Genomic DNA, 14,637 nt, shown 5'->3' with positions numbered 1-14,637 from the left:
CCTAGGATAGATCAGTGCTCCTATGCTAGTAGACCTAGGATAGATCAGTGCTCCTATGCTAGTAGACCTGGGATAGATCAGTGCTCCTATGCTAGTAGACCTGGGATAGATCAGTGCTCCTATGCTAGTAGACCTAGGCTAGATCACTGCCCCTATGCTAGTAGACCTAGGATAGATCAGTGCCCCTATGCTAGTACACCTAGGATAGATCAGTGCCCCTATGCTAGTAGACCTGGGATAGATCAGTGTTCCTATGCTAGTAGACCTAGGCTAGATCAGTGCTCCTATGCTAGTAGACCTAGGATAGATCAGTGCTCCTATGCTAGTAGACCTAGGATAGATCAGTGCTCCTATGCTAGTAGACCTAGGCTAGATCACTGCCCCTATGCTAGTAGACCTAGGATAGGTTACTGCTCCTATGCTAGTAGACCTAGGATAGATTACTTCTCCTATGCCAGTAGACCTAGGATAGATCAGTGCCCCTATGCTAATAGACCTAGGATAGATCAGTGCTCCTACACTAGTAGACCTAGGATAGATTAGTGCTCCTATGCTAATAGACCTAGGATAGATCAGTGCTCCTATGCTAGTAGACCTAGGATAGATCAGTGCTCCTATGCTAGTAGACCTGGGATAGATCAGTGCTCCTATGCTAGTAGACCTGGGATAGATCAGTGCTCCTATGCTAGTAGACCTAGGCTAGATCACTGCCCCTATGCTAGTAGACCTAGGATAGATCAGTGCCCCTATGCTAGTACACCTAGGATAGATCAGTGCCCCTATGCTAGTAGACCTGGGATAGATCAGTGTTCCTATGCTAGTAGACCTAGGCTAGATCAGTGCTCCTATGCTAGTAGACCTAGGATAGATCAGTGCTCCTATGCTAGTAGACCTAGGATAGATCAGTGCTCCTATGCTAGTAGACCTAGGCTAGATCACTGCCCCTATGCTAGTAGACCTAGGATAGGTTACTGCTCCTATGCTAGTAGACCTAGGATAGATCAGTGCCCCTATGCTAATAGACCTAGGATAGATTAGTGCTCCTACACTAGTAGACCAAAATTCTCGTTCTGTGTTACCTAGCCTGACCCCCTCATCTGATGGAGGGAGCTGAGGAATACAGAAATAAAAGGATTTTCCCAAGAGTGCGGTTGGACTGTGGAGAAGTGGCTCTTGCTCCTGTCTCTAACAATTATAACAAGTGTTTGTCATGTGCTCATAGGCACTGTGAGTGCAGCAGGGAATGAAACTGACAAAAATCCTTGGTTTTATGGGACATGACATTCCAGTGGAGACCTGGAAGAGAAAAAGACCATAATCCATACGAAAAAATAAAATCTTCAAACTGTTGGATTGGTCACTGCTGATTTGGGGATGGTTGGAATCAGGGGTTGAATATGACAACCCTAAAATTCCTGAGTGCAAAAACCCCAAGATCTCAGAGACCCCGGAAGCCCTAGGTGGCTAGGTTAAATGATTAGTGTTCTTGGAGAAAACTGGGACAGGTAATCAGGGATGCCTGTAAACCTAACAGAGTGATGGACTGACCAGGACAAAGCTGAGGTTGTCACTGCTTCTGGAGATGGCAAGTCTGCGGGTACTTTGGCTCTGGACTTTAACCTCCAGGACAGATTGTAGCAAAAACCTGGAAACAACCCCACCAATGATTAACAGACAATTAAATAAATTAATATTTTTAGGCCCAAAAATAGGAAACTGAGAGTGAAGATGAATGGCTCCATCATCCACGAAGATAAATCTTATGAGCATGTGGAACTGTTGAATGACATATGGAAACTGCTGAAGACTATCTACACCTTGACACCATCACAGGGCATTCTAAGACAATAATATGCATGTGATCCAAATGACTCCCCATTTAAAAAAATGATGAGATGATAACACAAAAGGCAGCCTATTATTTAGCTTTAGTAATGAATTGTAATCAGAGGGGAGCCCATGGAGAGCCTTAGAATGTTCTGCTGGTTTTTCTTATTTGATTTTGTTTTGTTTTAAGTAGCAACTTGTGTTTTTCTTTTATCTTTAAGATAATTTGTGTAAGAGTTCATATTTTAGATTTTATTAAGTATGAAAGCTTGGTCTTATTTTAGGCTTGTTAGCCTGTAAATATTAATCCATGTTTTGCCACATGACTCGCTACCTCCCCTTCATGCTGGACGTCCCACTTCTTCCGTGTCTGAATGGCAATTCTCTGCAGTTCTGATTCCTTCCCAGTGTTCCTAGCTCTTCCTGGAAGTCTCGCTGATCCTCTCCTGACTAGCTATTGCTGTTCAGCAGAGACACATCTTCACAGTGGACAAAAATATCATACAGTATGCACAAGTTCTCTTGTGCGTGTCTCTGTGGGAAAACAAGTAAGAGTTTCTCCTGGGCATATGCTGTAAAGAATGTACACCTAGAAGAAGTGATATGTCCTATTTTACAAGCAAGTGACAAATTCTTTTCCCAAGTGGTTGTACCAGTTTTCGCTTCAGCCAGCAATATGTACATGTTCTCCTAGCTTGTCATCAGTACAACATATGGCATGGTCAGAACTTTGCATTTTTGTCTGTTTGGTGAGTATGTAAATGTGTTTATCCTATTTTGTTAATGAATGTTTGTTGAGCCTAGTTATTAAGGTATTATTTATTTATTTTGTTTGGGGTATATACATGTACATGTTCATGTGTATGTGCACATATGTGTGCAGGTTTACATATATTGGTGTGTGTAGCCTGGAGGTCAATGTTGGGTATTTTCTTCAACCTTGTATTTTGAGACAGATTCTTTCATTGAATCTGAAACTCCTCAATTTGGTTGGTCAGAGAGCTCCAGGAATCTGCCCATCTCCAGCTTCCTTGGTGCTGGGATTTCAGATGTGTGTCATGAAGCCTAGCTTTTACATGGTGCTGGAGATCCAAACTCAGGTCTTTATACTTGCTCAGAGGCATTTTTCCAACAGAATCATCTCCCTAGCCATTGTTATTATTGATGACAAATTATTGGTTGTCATGGGATTACAGGCAATTAATCTGGAAAAGGTTTGTTAATCCCATAGATGCGATGAAAAAGACCTCAGATCCAAATAATAGCCTTTTTTTTTTTTAAAAAATCGTGTACATGGGCTGTTTTTCCTTAAAGGTGGGGTTCAAGAGGTCAGCATTGGACATGAAGAAAATAAGGATTTTTATAGCTCAGGAGTAGGGTTTCCAAATGGGAGATTTGATGGGCAAATAGGCAGGGTCACAGAAGCAGAACATGAGCATGACAAGGTCATCATAACAACTTTTGAAAAGAAAACATGGTTGCAAGGTAATTATAACAAGTCCTGAAACAAAGGCACAGTTGCCATTTCCTGGAACAGGCAGTACAGAATCATTTGTAGTTAGTCACAGGTGGGGCAGAGCCCAATCCTTGAGAAACAGAGAATGAACATGGTTTGTCTTTACTATAAAATGACTTTCAAGCCCAAGATGGAGGCAGACTGGTTTATCAGGTTGTATACATATTTTGCTCACTTTTTAATGTTTACTTGATTTTTAAAAAGTTCCCGGTTCTGGACAGTAATCCTTTCAGGATGAATTTGTCGCAGGTTTTCCCAGTCTATGATATGCCTTGTCACACTCTTTGATGATACAAATTCACATTTTTGAAGTAGGTTATGCTTTTTCATTAAAGAAAACACTTTCCTTATTTGGATGTTGTAAAATAGTCTCATATCTCCTTTCAAAAAATTGAGAGATTTGTCTGCCAGTTTCAGTTGTTGTTTTCATTCACCTGAAATTGTTTCCTGGGGTCTGATTCAGGTAGGAATCAAATTCCAGTTCATTTTCTTTGTGTTCTTTTTCCTGCTGCTGTAACACGTCACAACCAACCGGAGAGCAGAAATGACAATTTTGTTCTCACAGTCTGGAAGGAAGATGTCGGAAGCGGTTTCCACTGCGTTGAATCTGAGCTGTCATATGAAGATCTAGGGGAGAACCTTCAAGGTTTGGCGGGGCTTGCCTCCCCTCTCTTTTTGTTTTTGAACATGCATAGTGGCAAGCCTGGTCCTCCTTATGTGGACTTGCTCTGTCAGGACTGGCAAAGTCTGCTCCTCTTTCATGCAAAAGGTCCTCTATGGATAGACCTACTCCGACAAACAACTGAGAATATTCACCAGAAGATCACCTTGAACCATAAATCAGTCACCTCAAAGACCCTTTTCCATGCCAGACATCATGCACAGGCTCAGAACTAGGTCAGGAACATCTCTGGGGTCTGGAGAAGCATTACTTTACCTCCCACAAAAACCAAAGAGTTTACTACATCTTGTTGAAGCTTTTCTGAACCTGAATCCACATGGTTACTAGTCTGCAGCAATAATAGTAATAGCAACCATTTATGCTTGGAAATTTTTTAAAGCATCGAATGCATATTATCCTGTTAATTCTTTCAACCACAATTGATCCAAAATACTATTATTATTTAAGATTTACTTTTAATTGTGTGTGTGTGTGTGTGTGTGTGTGTGTGTACTAGTGTACATGTGAATACAGATTCTCAAGAAGTCCAGAAGAGGGTTCAGACCTTCTGGAGCTAGAGTTACAGACTGTTATGAACCTTCTGACATAGCAATAGCACTTAAGTCTTCTGGAAGAGCAGTATGTGATCTTAACTACTGGGCTCTTAAACATCTCTAGCTTTTATTGTTATTCTCCTTTAAAAGACTTATTTATTTATTATGTTTACAGTGTTCTGCATGTCTGTGTACCTGCACGACAGAAGATCCCATTATAGATGGTTGTGAGCCACCGTATGTTTGCCAGGAACTAAACTCAAGATTTCCGGAAGAGCAGCCAATGCTCTTAACTTATGAGCCATCTCTCCAGCCCTCTTATTGTTATTTTTTTTGTGTGTGTGCATGTGTGCATTTGGTGTATATATGTGTGTGATGGGTGTCTTTCTCTACTGTTTTGAATAGTATTTTTTGGGGACGGGCTCTCACTGAACCTGGAGTTTACTGTTTTGGTTAGACTGGCTGTCTCTGGAGCCTCCCATGATCCACCTACCTCTTGTGGAGTAATCTTTTTGTACACTGTGAAAATTTGTCACTTGGATTGGTTTAATAAAAAGCTAAATAGCTAATAGCTAGGTAGGATTTTAGGGGCAGAGAGAATGCTGGGAAGAAGAAGGGCAGAGAAGGTAAACAGATGGGGAATGAGTTGGACATACAACATGGGATAAAGGTAAAAGTGACGTGGTAGAATGTGGGTTAATAAAAATATGGGTCAAACTAAGTTATAAGAGCTAGTTAAGAAGAAGCCTAAGCTATCGGCTGAACTTTCATAATTAATAAGAAGTTTTGTGTGGTTATTTGGGAGCTGACAGGCGAGACAGAAAAATCTGCCTACACCTACCTTCACCTTCTCCCCGGCATGTGCCACCTATGTAGCTTTTACATTGGCCATGGGGATTCAAAGCCAGATCCTCACTGAGTGCAGTAAGCTCTTTACCCACTGAGCTACCTCCCCAGTTCTCTAAATACTATTACTGGTTCTAACTTAGAGACATTAAAGGACAGAGTGACACTACATAGGGTGGTGGGGAGTAACTGAGCCCTGACTAAAGTCTGGGCAGTAAGCTTCAAAATCCTTGTGTTTGGCCTCACGTTACTAGTAAATGAATAAATGAGGCAGAACTGTCTAGTTTTCCTTAGCGTGCTCTTCCCTAGATCACATAACTTCTCTGAGCCTCAGTTTCACGACTGGTCAAACAGTAGCAGTGCAGCGTCTTCTCTGCACGTCGCAGGCCTACTGTGAGTGCACACTGAGTCAGGTGTAAAAGCAGGGCAGGAAAGAAACCCAGCGCCCTGAGCACTTCCACATCGCACTGGTGGAGCCAGAACTGAGACTCAGGTTTCCTAGCAGCCAGGCTACTTCCATTCCAGGATGGTCATGGGAACACTTACAGGCTGAAGCCATCAAATTGTGCATTTTCTCTTCACCAACCTCCCTTCTATTAGCCAGCATCAAAGCCATGTCTGTGTAGTTAGTCAAGCAACCGTGTCAAAGAGTGTCACCAAATCTCATATGACACAGTTATAGCGTCCAAATATGCAATCCTTATTAGCTGGAGCAGGGTCAGGTTCATAAGTAATATTTACTTTTCACAATTGATCAAGGATCAAAGGGAAAGGGAGGGGAGAATTTCAGAAATTAACAGCAAATGGAAGCCACATGGGCTTTGGTCCCTGTTGCAGCAAGCCTTTCTGTCAGACTTTCTTTTGTGGGCCCGCCAGCCCCAAATAATGACACAGAGATTATTATTAATTATGAAACCTTTGTCTTTAGATTAGACTTGTTCTGTGCTAGCGTTCATAACGTAAACGAACCTGCTTTAATCAATCTATGGTTTGTCATGTGACTTTTTCCTCTCTTCCATTCTGTATGTCTAACTTGCTTGGCATCTTGCTGGCATCTCTTGTGTGCCTCTGATTCAAACTCTCTGAGTTCTCCTCCCTCTGTGCGGAAGTCCTGCCTAACCTCTCCTGCCTATCTATTGGCTGTTCAACTTTTTATTAAACCAGCTACAGTGACACATCTTCACACAGTTTAAAGAAATACCCCACAACACTCCATGACTTTGCCCCCATCCCCATCATATTTCTGCGCCTTTCCATGGCTCCTTGACTACTACTCTTTGTAGACTAGGGAACATAAAATCAGGATGCTAGCTGTGGGCTCACCACCAATGATTTCCATTTTGAATTTCAAAAGAAACATTGGGAAAAAAACAACAGTGAATAGTGGGGAGATGCACTCTATCAGACATTAAGACAGACATTAGTTCCCCCTGCTTTCCTTAGGGAATATATTTCAAGATGCTTGAAACTTAAGATAAATATCTGACTTTGTATATTCTGTTTTCCCTCTATAAATACATATCCAAAATAGTTTATGAAGTAGACACCTTAAGGGAATCATAATGGGAACTAACAATAAATAAATAAATAAATAAATAAATAAGTAAAATAAATCTAACCTAAACACAAGTACTGTGGCACCACAACAGCCTACCTGATAACCAAGATGGCTGCCAAGTGACTAATGGGTGGTTGGTGTATACCATATGGATACTCTGAGCATGGGGTGATTCATGTTCCGTCTCAGCTAGGATGAACAGAATGGCATGAGATAATCTTTACTTCAAGTAGAGCACGATTTAAAGTGTTGGGAAGTTTTCAGACCACAGATGATGGGCAGTAAATGAAACCATGAAAAATGACACTGTAGCTGGAGGAGTACTGTATAACTAAGGCATGGGAATATAAAGACAGGCTGGAAAAGTAGCTAAGTTGTTGGCCTGTGCATGAAGCCCTAGCTTTAATCCCGGGCTTCACACCAGGAATGGCATGCATACTCTCACTGAAGCTGAAGGCACCCTGTAAGCTCCAGAGATTCTTGTGTCTCCAGTCCCTACAGTGCTGGGGTTGCAGGCTCAAGTTTTTCTTTGTGTGTGTGTGTGTGTGTGTGTGTGTGTGTGTGTGCTGGGATCTGAATTCATTTCTTTAAGATTGCACAGCAAGTGCTCTTACTCACTGAGCCATCTCTTCAGTTCATCTTAGTCTTTAAAAAATCGTGTGTGCTTGTACACGCACGTGCACGTGCAAGCAGGCGTGTAAGATGGAGAGAGTGTGGAGGCTATAGGACAACTTGTAGGAGTCAGTTCTCTCTCTCCACCTAAGTATGTTCAACAGGCAGAACTCAAGGTGTCAGGTGTGGCAGCAAGCTCCTTTATCCACCGAGCCTTTTTGATCCCACACTCTCCTTTTCCTTCAAAAAACTAATGTGTATGGTGTTTTGCCTACATGTATGGTTGTGTACCACATGTGTGCATTGTTCAGGAGGTCAGATGCCCTGAAACTGGAGTTTCAGAAGGGCGTTGGCTTCCATGTAGGTTCTGGGAATTGAACCCTTGTCCTCTGGAAGAGCAGCCAGTGTTCTGCTCACCCGCCTTATTCTTGCTAGAACTAAATATAAATGAGTCTGCGAGCTCCTCTAGAGCAAGGCACTACTCCACCAAGGTCTTAAGTATCACTTTCCACTCACCCCACCGTGCCAAACACTAGCTTCTGGTACCCTAGGAAGAGCCGCTCTCGTCACAACCTGAACAGGTCCATGTTTCATTCTAAAAGGGCTGGCTCTAGCATCTCTTAGTAAAGCCTTACTATTTTTTCAGGATTCAGTTTAGGTCTCTCTTCTAGGAGACCCCTTGGGACTTTTCCCTTCCCCCAATGTCAGCGCCGTAGGATTGTATTCCTATACCCTTGTCCCCTACCCTCAGACACACATTGCGCACTAATCGTCCGATTTGGCCACTCAAAGTCCCCGTAGGCCCGGGGAGCTAAGCTAACAGGGGCTTGTCCGCATCAGCAGCGGGGCATCAGGGAAGACAGAAGCCCCCAAATAACCGGAAAGTTACTCTCACACGTGCATGACAGCTCAACCCACCGTCCTCTCCCCACCTCTTCACTCTCATTGGCTTAGCCTGCCCGCGCCCATTCCCCGCCTCCAGCCCGCCTCCCGGTCGCCTGGGGACGCGGAGAGCTCTGCGCACGCGCCGAGAGGCGGGGCGAGCCCCTTGAGGGCGGGGCGCGGGCCGAGGGAGCCCGACCGGGGCGCGTCGTTGCGAGGCAGTTGCGTCCTAAGGCGCGCGCAGCCCCCCGGGCGGGGGCGGGGGCGGGGCCGAGGCGGCCGCTGAGGCGGCTCCCTGCTCTGGTCCCGCCCCCTCCGCGCGCCCCGCCCCCTCCACCCACCCCGCCCCCTCGGCGCGCTGCGCTCGGGCTCCCGCCGCGCTCGATCTCTAGCCGCCCGCGGCCTCTCGCTCTGCTCGCCCGCGGCCGACAGCGGGACCTGAGAGTCCTTCTGGTGGGCGGCGCGGGGCTGCGCGCGTCCGGCATCCCGGGGCCGCTCGGGCCGGCCGGCGAGGGAGCCCCCCTCGGCGGTCCATGCATCCGCCGCCGCCCGCCGCCGGCGTCGCGATGGATTTCGGGCAGAACAGCCTGTTCGGCTACATGGAGGACCTGCAGGAACTCACCATCATCGAGAGGCCGGTCCGCCGGAGCCTCAAGGTGCGCAGGGCCGAGAGACGCTTCCCTCAGGGCGCTCCGCCCGACCCGGCGGCATCCGACGGCCCCGGTCGCCGTTTCACCGCAGTCGCCTTAGAGCCTCACTCTCCGCCGCAGCCGAGGGTCGGCCTGTCCCTGTCCCCTTGACTGAAGCCTGCCCCTTCCCCTGACTGAAGCCAGCCCCTCACTCTGACTGGAGCTAGCCCTGTCTCCTCGCTGAGGCTAGCCCCTTCCTCGGACTGGAACCAGCGGGGTCCCTAGACTGCGGCCAGTTCTGTCTCGGAACTGAAATCAGCACTGTCCCCTGACTGGAACCAGCCCGTCCCTCGACTCCGTCCCTCGACTGCGGCCAGCCTGCGCCCCACCCGGCTCCGGCCTCCCCCGCGAACGGCCAAGCCGCTGTTCTTGTAGCCAGCCTCGGTGTGTCCCTCATCCGCAGCAGGCTTCTCTCTGGGTCCGTGTTCCCAGGTTCTGGACGCTGGCCCACTTTCGGGTTCACACAGCCCTACCTCGGTCTCTCAACCGGACATCCCAGGTCCCATCCATTCACGGTCCTCACCCCGACCTCTTCATACGATCAAGCTTGGGTCTCCTGGTGCCCAGGGCGGCATGGCCTCCCTTCACCTCCCGAAGACAGGCACCCTTCCCAGAGTTGTCCTAGTTGAGGGTTTCAAAGCCTCTCCCATCCGGAGTCACCATGCATCCCTTTCCTCCCAGTCCCTCCAGGACTGTAGGTGGGACCCTGCTCCCCAGCCCCCTTGAGGGAGTCAACCTTTATTTGTCCGTCCCCCCTCCCCCATTAGCTCCCCCACCCCGCAAAGTCATCTTCCCAGCCTTCTGAGACGCCAACCCTCATCCTTACAGACGGTAAACCTAGTTTCGGGACCCTTTCCCTCCTCATCCGGCCACTCCCTCATAGTTCTCTTGAACCTTTGATTTCCTTTCAGCCTGAGTCGTCTCTTCGGCTCCCAACCGAGCTCCAAAGCTTGTCCTTTTCGATGCCATTCAACTCGCAGTCTATTCCCCCCCCCCCCTTAAAGCATTCTCTGGTGTGGAAAAATGCTTTAGTCTTGGAGGATTCTGTTGGAGATAAAAATATGTGAATATATGTATCTGTGTCCACATGTGGTATATATGCATATGAAGTTGGTTCCAGTGAGGTCCTGGACTCTGCAAGTTAGAGTAAAAACAGTCCCCGCGCCCAACCCCCTACTGGAGACCTTGATGTTTGCTATAAAGTAGAGGAATCATCAGACTGAATGAGTTGTCGTTGCTATAACTGAAACCTTTTCACCAATAGGGTCTTTGAGGGTCTTTGGGAGGCAAGAGGGACCAATGTTTGCACATCTAATTTGCATATTATGCTTGACAGACACCAGAAGAAATAGAAAGATTGACCGTTGATGAAGACCTCAGTGATATTGACAGGGCTGTTTATCTGCTCAGGTATGTCTCAGTCTTTCTGTCAGATTGCCGCTCTTTGCCTGTGGGGCAAACAAGCACTGTTTCTGAAATGTCATGTTTCAATTGTCGATGGTGTTCAGATTTACTCTCCCACTTGAACAAAGTACTTTTTTTTTGCATGCATCATAATTATGTTGCGAATTAGGTTAGGCTTGAGCTTATGAATTTGAGAACTGAAATCAAGTAACATATCTAATTTAAAGAACATTGCCTGGAGGAGGAAAAGCAGAAGAGCTAATGGTTTGAATTGAATCACATCCTTTTAAAATTACTTTTCAACTTTGCTCATGCAGGAGTCAGTTAGGATAGATTAAAGGGTATCCAGTGATTAATTTTAAAGCTCATTGTAGAGAATGAATATTACATGCTATTTCCTATATAGAAAAATTCACAAATACAGATTTGTGCTCAGGATATATTTATATTAGTTTTGCAGTATTAGTTACATTGCACAAGCGTTTCTTTTTTTAAAAAAATTAAATTGAATCTGGTCTCATTTAAGTTTCAGACCATCTCAAAGGCTCTATAGAATAGCTTCAGGCAAATGGTTATGTTATATTATGTATGTGTCAGATGATCCTACATTATATCAAACACAAAGGTCTCCAGTCCCATGCTGGGGGTGGAGGGCAGGGAGCGGAGACTGTTCTTACTCTTCTAACTTACAGACTTCAGGACCTTACTTGAATCAACTTCATATGCATATATGAACATACTAATACAAATGTTCAGAATCATTTAAAAGGTAAATATATTAATGAAAAGTCTTCAGAAATAGAAATGTCCTAGGCATTTTGTATATATTTAAAATTATTTTTATCTATTATGTATTTTTTTCCTTTTGGTAAATTAGTCTTCACTTTTGCTGTTGGGAATCAGATTTTGAAAACTGGTATTACCTCCTACAATGTCTGTTCTCCTTGTTTCCTTTGCTTACGTCTACTTTACTAGCTTCAAGTGCTGACCAGCTTCTTATTCTGTTCTTGATTATAGACAATGGATCACATTTCCAGTCCCATCATGTTTATTGAATGAGTATATAAGAAATTCCTTTTCTAAGATTCTTCCTTCTCCTCTTCCTCAGACTCCAGGCCTTGCCCAGTGAAGCAAACTGTTCACCACTGATCTGTATCCTAGCCTCTCTCTAGGATTTTTCTTAATTATTATTTATCTCCTGGTGGCACCTTGAGTTTCTGTTCTTGCTATTTATCAATATACCTACCATTCAGACCCTGTTGATTATGGTCTTCAATGAATATAACAAACAAAAACCAAGCCAAACAGATAGACAGGCAGACAGACAGACAGACTAGCACAAGGAAGCAAGCAAAGTGAAGGGGAGCTTGGTGGCCACACTTGTAATCCCAGTGTTTGGGACTGATGCAGGAGAATTGCTGAGAGTTCAAGGACAGCCTTGGCTACATAGAGAATACCAGGGTAGCCAGGGCTTCATAGTGAGACCTTTCCTGTCCATTGGCTTTCACCATGATTCTTCTGCACATGACTAAACAGTTGAAGAATATTGGATACATTTCTCTTGATATGCAGCCCCTAATGATTGCAAATAAGTCCTGCTTATTCCTGTGGCATACTTTTCTTTTAGTGTAAACCCTTACTTATGATCAGGAAACAGAGAGTCGTACAGACGCCTCACTCTAGATGTCATTGATAAACCTGTTTTTTAAGTTTATTTTTTATTTTGCTTTTACTGTTGATTAGAGAACTCAGTTGTCTTCCTTCCTTCTTCCCTCCCTCCCTCCTTCCTTCCTTCCATTCTTTTTTCTTCTTTTCTTCCCTCCTTCCTCCCCTCCCCTCCTCTCCCCTCCCCTCCCATTCCCTCCTTTCCTTTTCAGATATCGAACATAAATTTCCCTTATGGACCCTCATAAAGGCCTTATGAGACAGATATACCTCATACCCCTTTTCAAAGAAAAGAGTTTAAAAAGAGATCACCTGTCTCCTTTGGTTTCTTATGGATAGGGGAACACTAGTTTGTGTATGTGTGGGTTCTTTTGTATTACTACCCTCTTACCACCTCCTGGGGGCAGGTGTGTTTGGGAAAAGTGGGGTTTCTCTAGAGGAATTAAGGCAGGATTACCTGAAGGGTTCTTTCTTTCCCAGGACTCAGGAGGGGGCAGGGTTGTTTTGCAGATGTATTCAAACTGTTTCTGTTAAAGCTTGCTTTCTTATCTGCTCTCTTGGAGTGAGTTTTCTATTTTAAATAATTTATTCTCTTAAAAAATTGTCTGAATATTCTAGAACCTAATTAGGAACGTCAGTCTTTTCCCTCTGTAGATGATTTTCAGGTTTAATTTTGAGTGCTTCACTATTCCTAGTATTGGATTTGTGTATTTACTTGTGTGTTATATTTGCTTCTTTGGTTCTCTTATTGTGTATTTAAACTCTGGGACTCATTTAAAATATTTATTTATTTTTGTATATGGGTGTTTTGCCTGCATGTCTGTGCTCCACGTGTAGTCAGTGCCTGAAAAAGGCATTGGATCTGATGGAACTGGAGCCTCTATCTTGTGAAAGAACAGCCAATAATTATTAACAAAATTAATAAATTAATATAAAATAAATTAATAAAACAAATTAACCACTAAGCCATCTCTTCACGGACCCCCATTCTTGAAATATTAATAATACTGAATTAGAATGTGTAAGCATCAGTAGGCGAAGCTTTACATTTATGGAGGTTCTCATAGCATTTAAATTGAATCCAGCATCTATTAACAGACAAATTCATTGTTTACTTTGAAAGTGTGACAGGCCAGTTATCATTGCCATTTTAACAGAAAGTTGAGAACATTACGATGCTTGAAGATTTAGCACAGATGATTTTGTGGTTTTGCATAAATATGATGCTGATAGACCCATCTGTGGCATTTAGAACCGAAGCAAAACAACTTCCCAATAGTCACAGCTTGTGTCTTAGTCAAACTCAGAGCACAGCATCTTTTTCCTGTTCTCTCTCTTCTGTGTGATTTTGGCATGTATTTTAGGAATGTACTCAAAATATGTGAATAGTTTTATTAGAGAAGAGTCTAAGTATGCATACTGTATTTTCATTAAGTTTTAGCAATCTTAGTATACAGTTGTTTTTTTCCCCCCTATTTAGAAGTTCAGTTTCTCATGTAAAGGAAGCACTTCATGGCTTCTTTCTGGCATATCCAAATTGCCAGCCCTACTAGCCCAATGCTTTGGCCATTACTAAATAAGGAATACTTAAACACACACACACACACACACACACACACACAGTACTATATTACAAGACATTGCAAGAAGAATTTTTTTCATTTTTGCAGAAATGGCATGCTATTTATTATTTATGATTTTTTTTTATTTCCGGAATTTTCCATTCAGAATCTTCTAATAATAATTGTGGGTGAATAACAAACCACAAAAAGCAAAATCTTCGGTAAAGAAGAACTATTGTACCACATTTCGTTGATCTGTTCATCAGCAAATGAACATTTTAGGCTGTTTCTAGTCAGATCTGAACCTTTTGGAGCAGTAATATTAATTTTTTTTCAGTGTCACTTGGATCCATGTGGTCACCCTTCATGCTGCCTTTCCTCATTCCAGAATATCTCTTGTCAGACCTGTCTAATATTTAACATCCCAAGGTCCTTCTGTAATCTAGCACCAGGAGGCCTTCCCCAACATTAAAGCTTCTCTCAGTTTCCCTATTGTTTTAGTACTTGTATCTCTCAAAAGACAAGTCAGGCAGTGGTGGTGCACGCCTTTAATCCTAGCAGAGGCAGAGGCAGGTGAATCTCTGTGAGTTCGAGACCGGCCTGATCTACAAGAGCTAGTTTCAGGACAGGCTCTAAAACTACAATGAAACCCTGTGTCGAAAAATAAAAACAAAGACAAATAATCTTTTATGCTCCTTAACTTGTATGCCTTTTCTTTACCAGATTTCACACTTACTGAAGGACAAGTCAAGTTCTTTTTAATTCTTTCTTGTTCTTTTTGTGATCTGAATATATCTTTTTGTTTGTTTGTTTGTTTTTGAGACAGGGTCTCTCTTTGTAACATCCTTCACTGCCCTGGAA

The 14,637-nt window shown here is 43.8% G+C and overlaps 1 protein-coding gene across 3 annotated transcripts in view; it reads left to right on the top strand.

Annotated features, from left to right (window-relative positions):
* The first annotated feature begins 8,955 nt into the window (after nucleotides 1–8,955).
* The window catches only part of Ppp4r4 (protein phosphatase 4 regulatory subunit 4), a 100,635-nt gene continuing 94,953 nt past the window's right edge, over nucleotides 8,956–14,637 (top strand). Inside the window, exons 1-2 of one of the 3 annotated variants that reach the window (XM_041633446.1) lie at nucleotides 8,956–9,112; nucleotides 10,482–10,555. In XM_041633446.1, the coding sequence (XP_041489380.1) occupies nucleotides 8,990–9,112; nucleotides 10,482–10,555 (197 nt within the window). In that variant the 5' untranslated portion in view covers nucleotides 8,956–8,989. The remainder of the gene's footprint in view (nucleotides 9,113–10,481; nucleotides 10,556–14,637) is intronic. The other 2 variants (XM_041633450.1, XM_041633448.1) reach the window with 2 other exon arrangements.

The sequence above is a fragment of the Microtus oregoni genome, unplaced genomic scaffold (assembly GCF_018167655.1).
Source record: "Microtus oregoni isolate MIOR12 unplaced genomic scaffold, Mior012 000043F_ref0000047, whole genome shotgun sequence".
Lineage (NCBI taxonomy): Eukaryota > Metazoa > Chordata > Mammalia > Rodentia > Cricetidae > Microtus > Microtus oregoni.
This window is presented reverse-complemented; position numbering and strand designations above follow the sequence as displayed.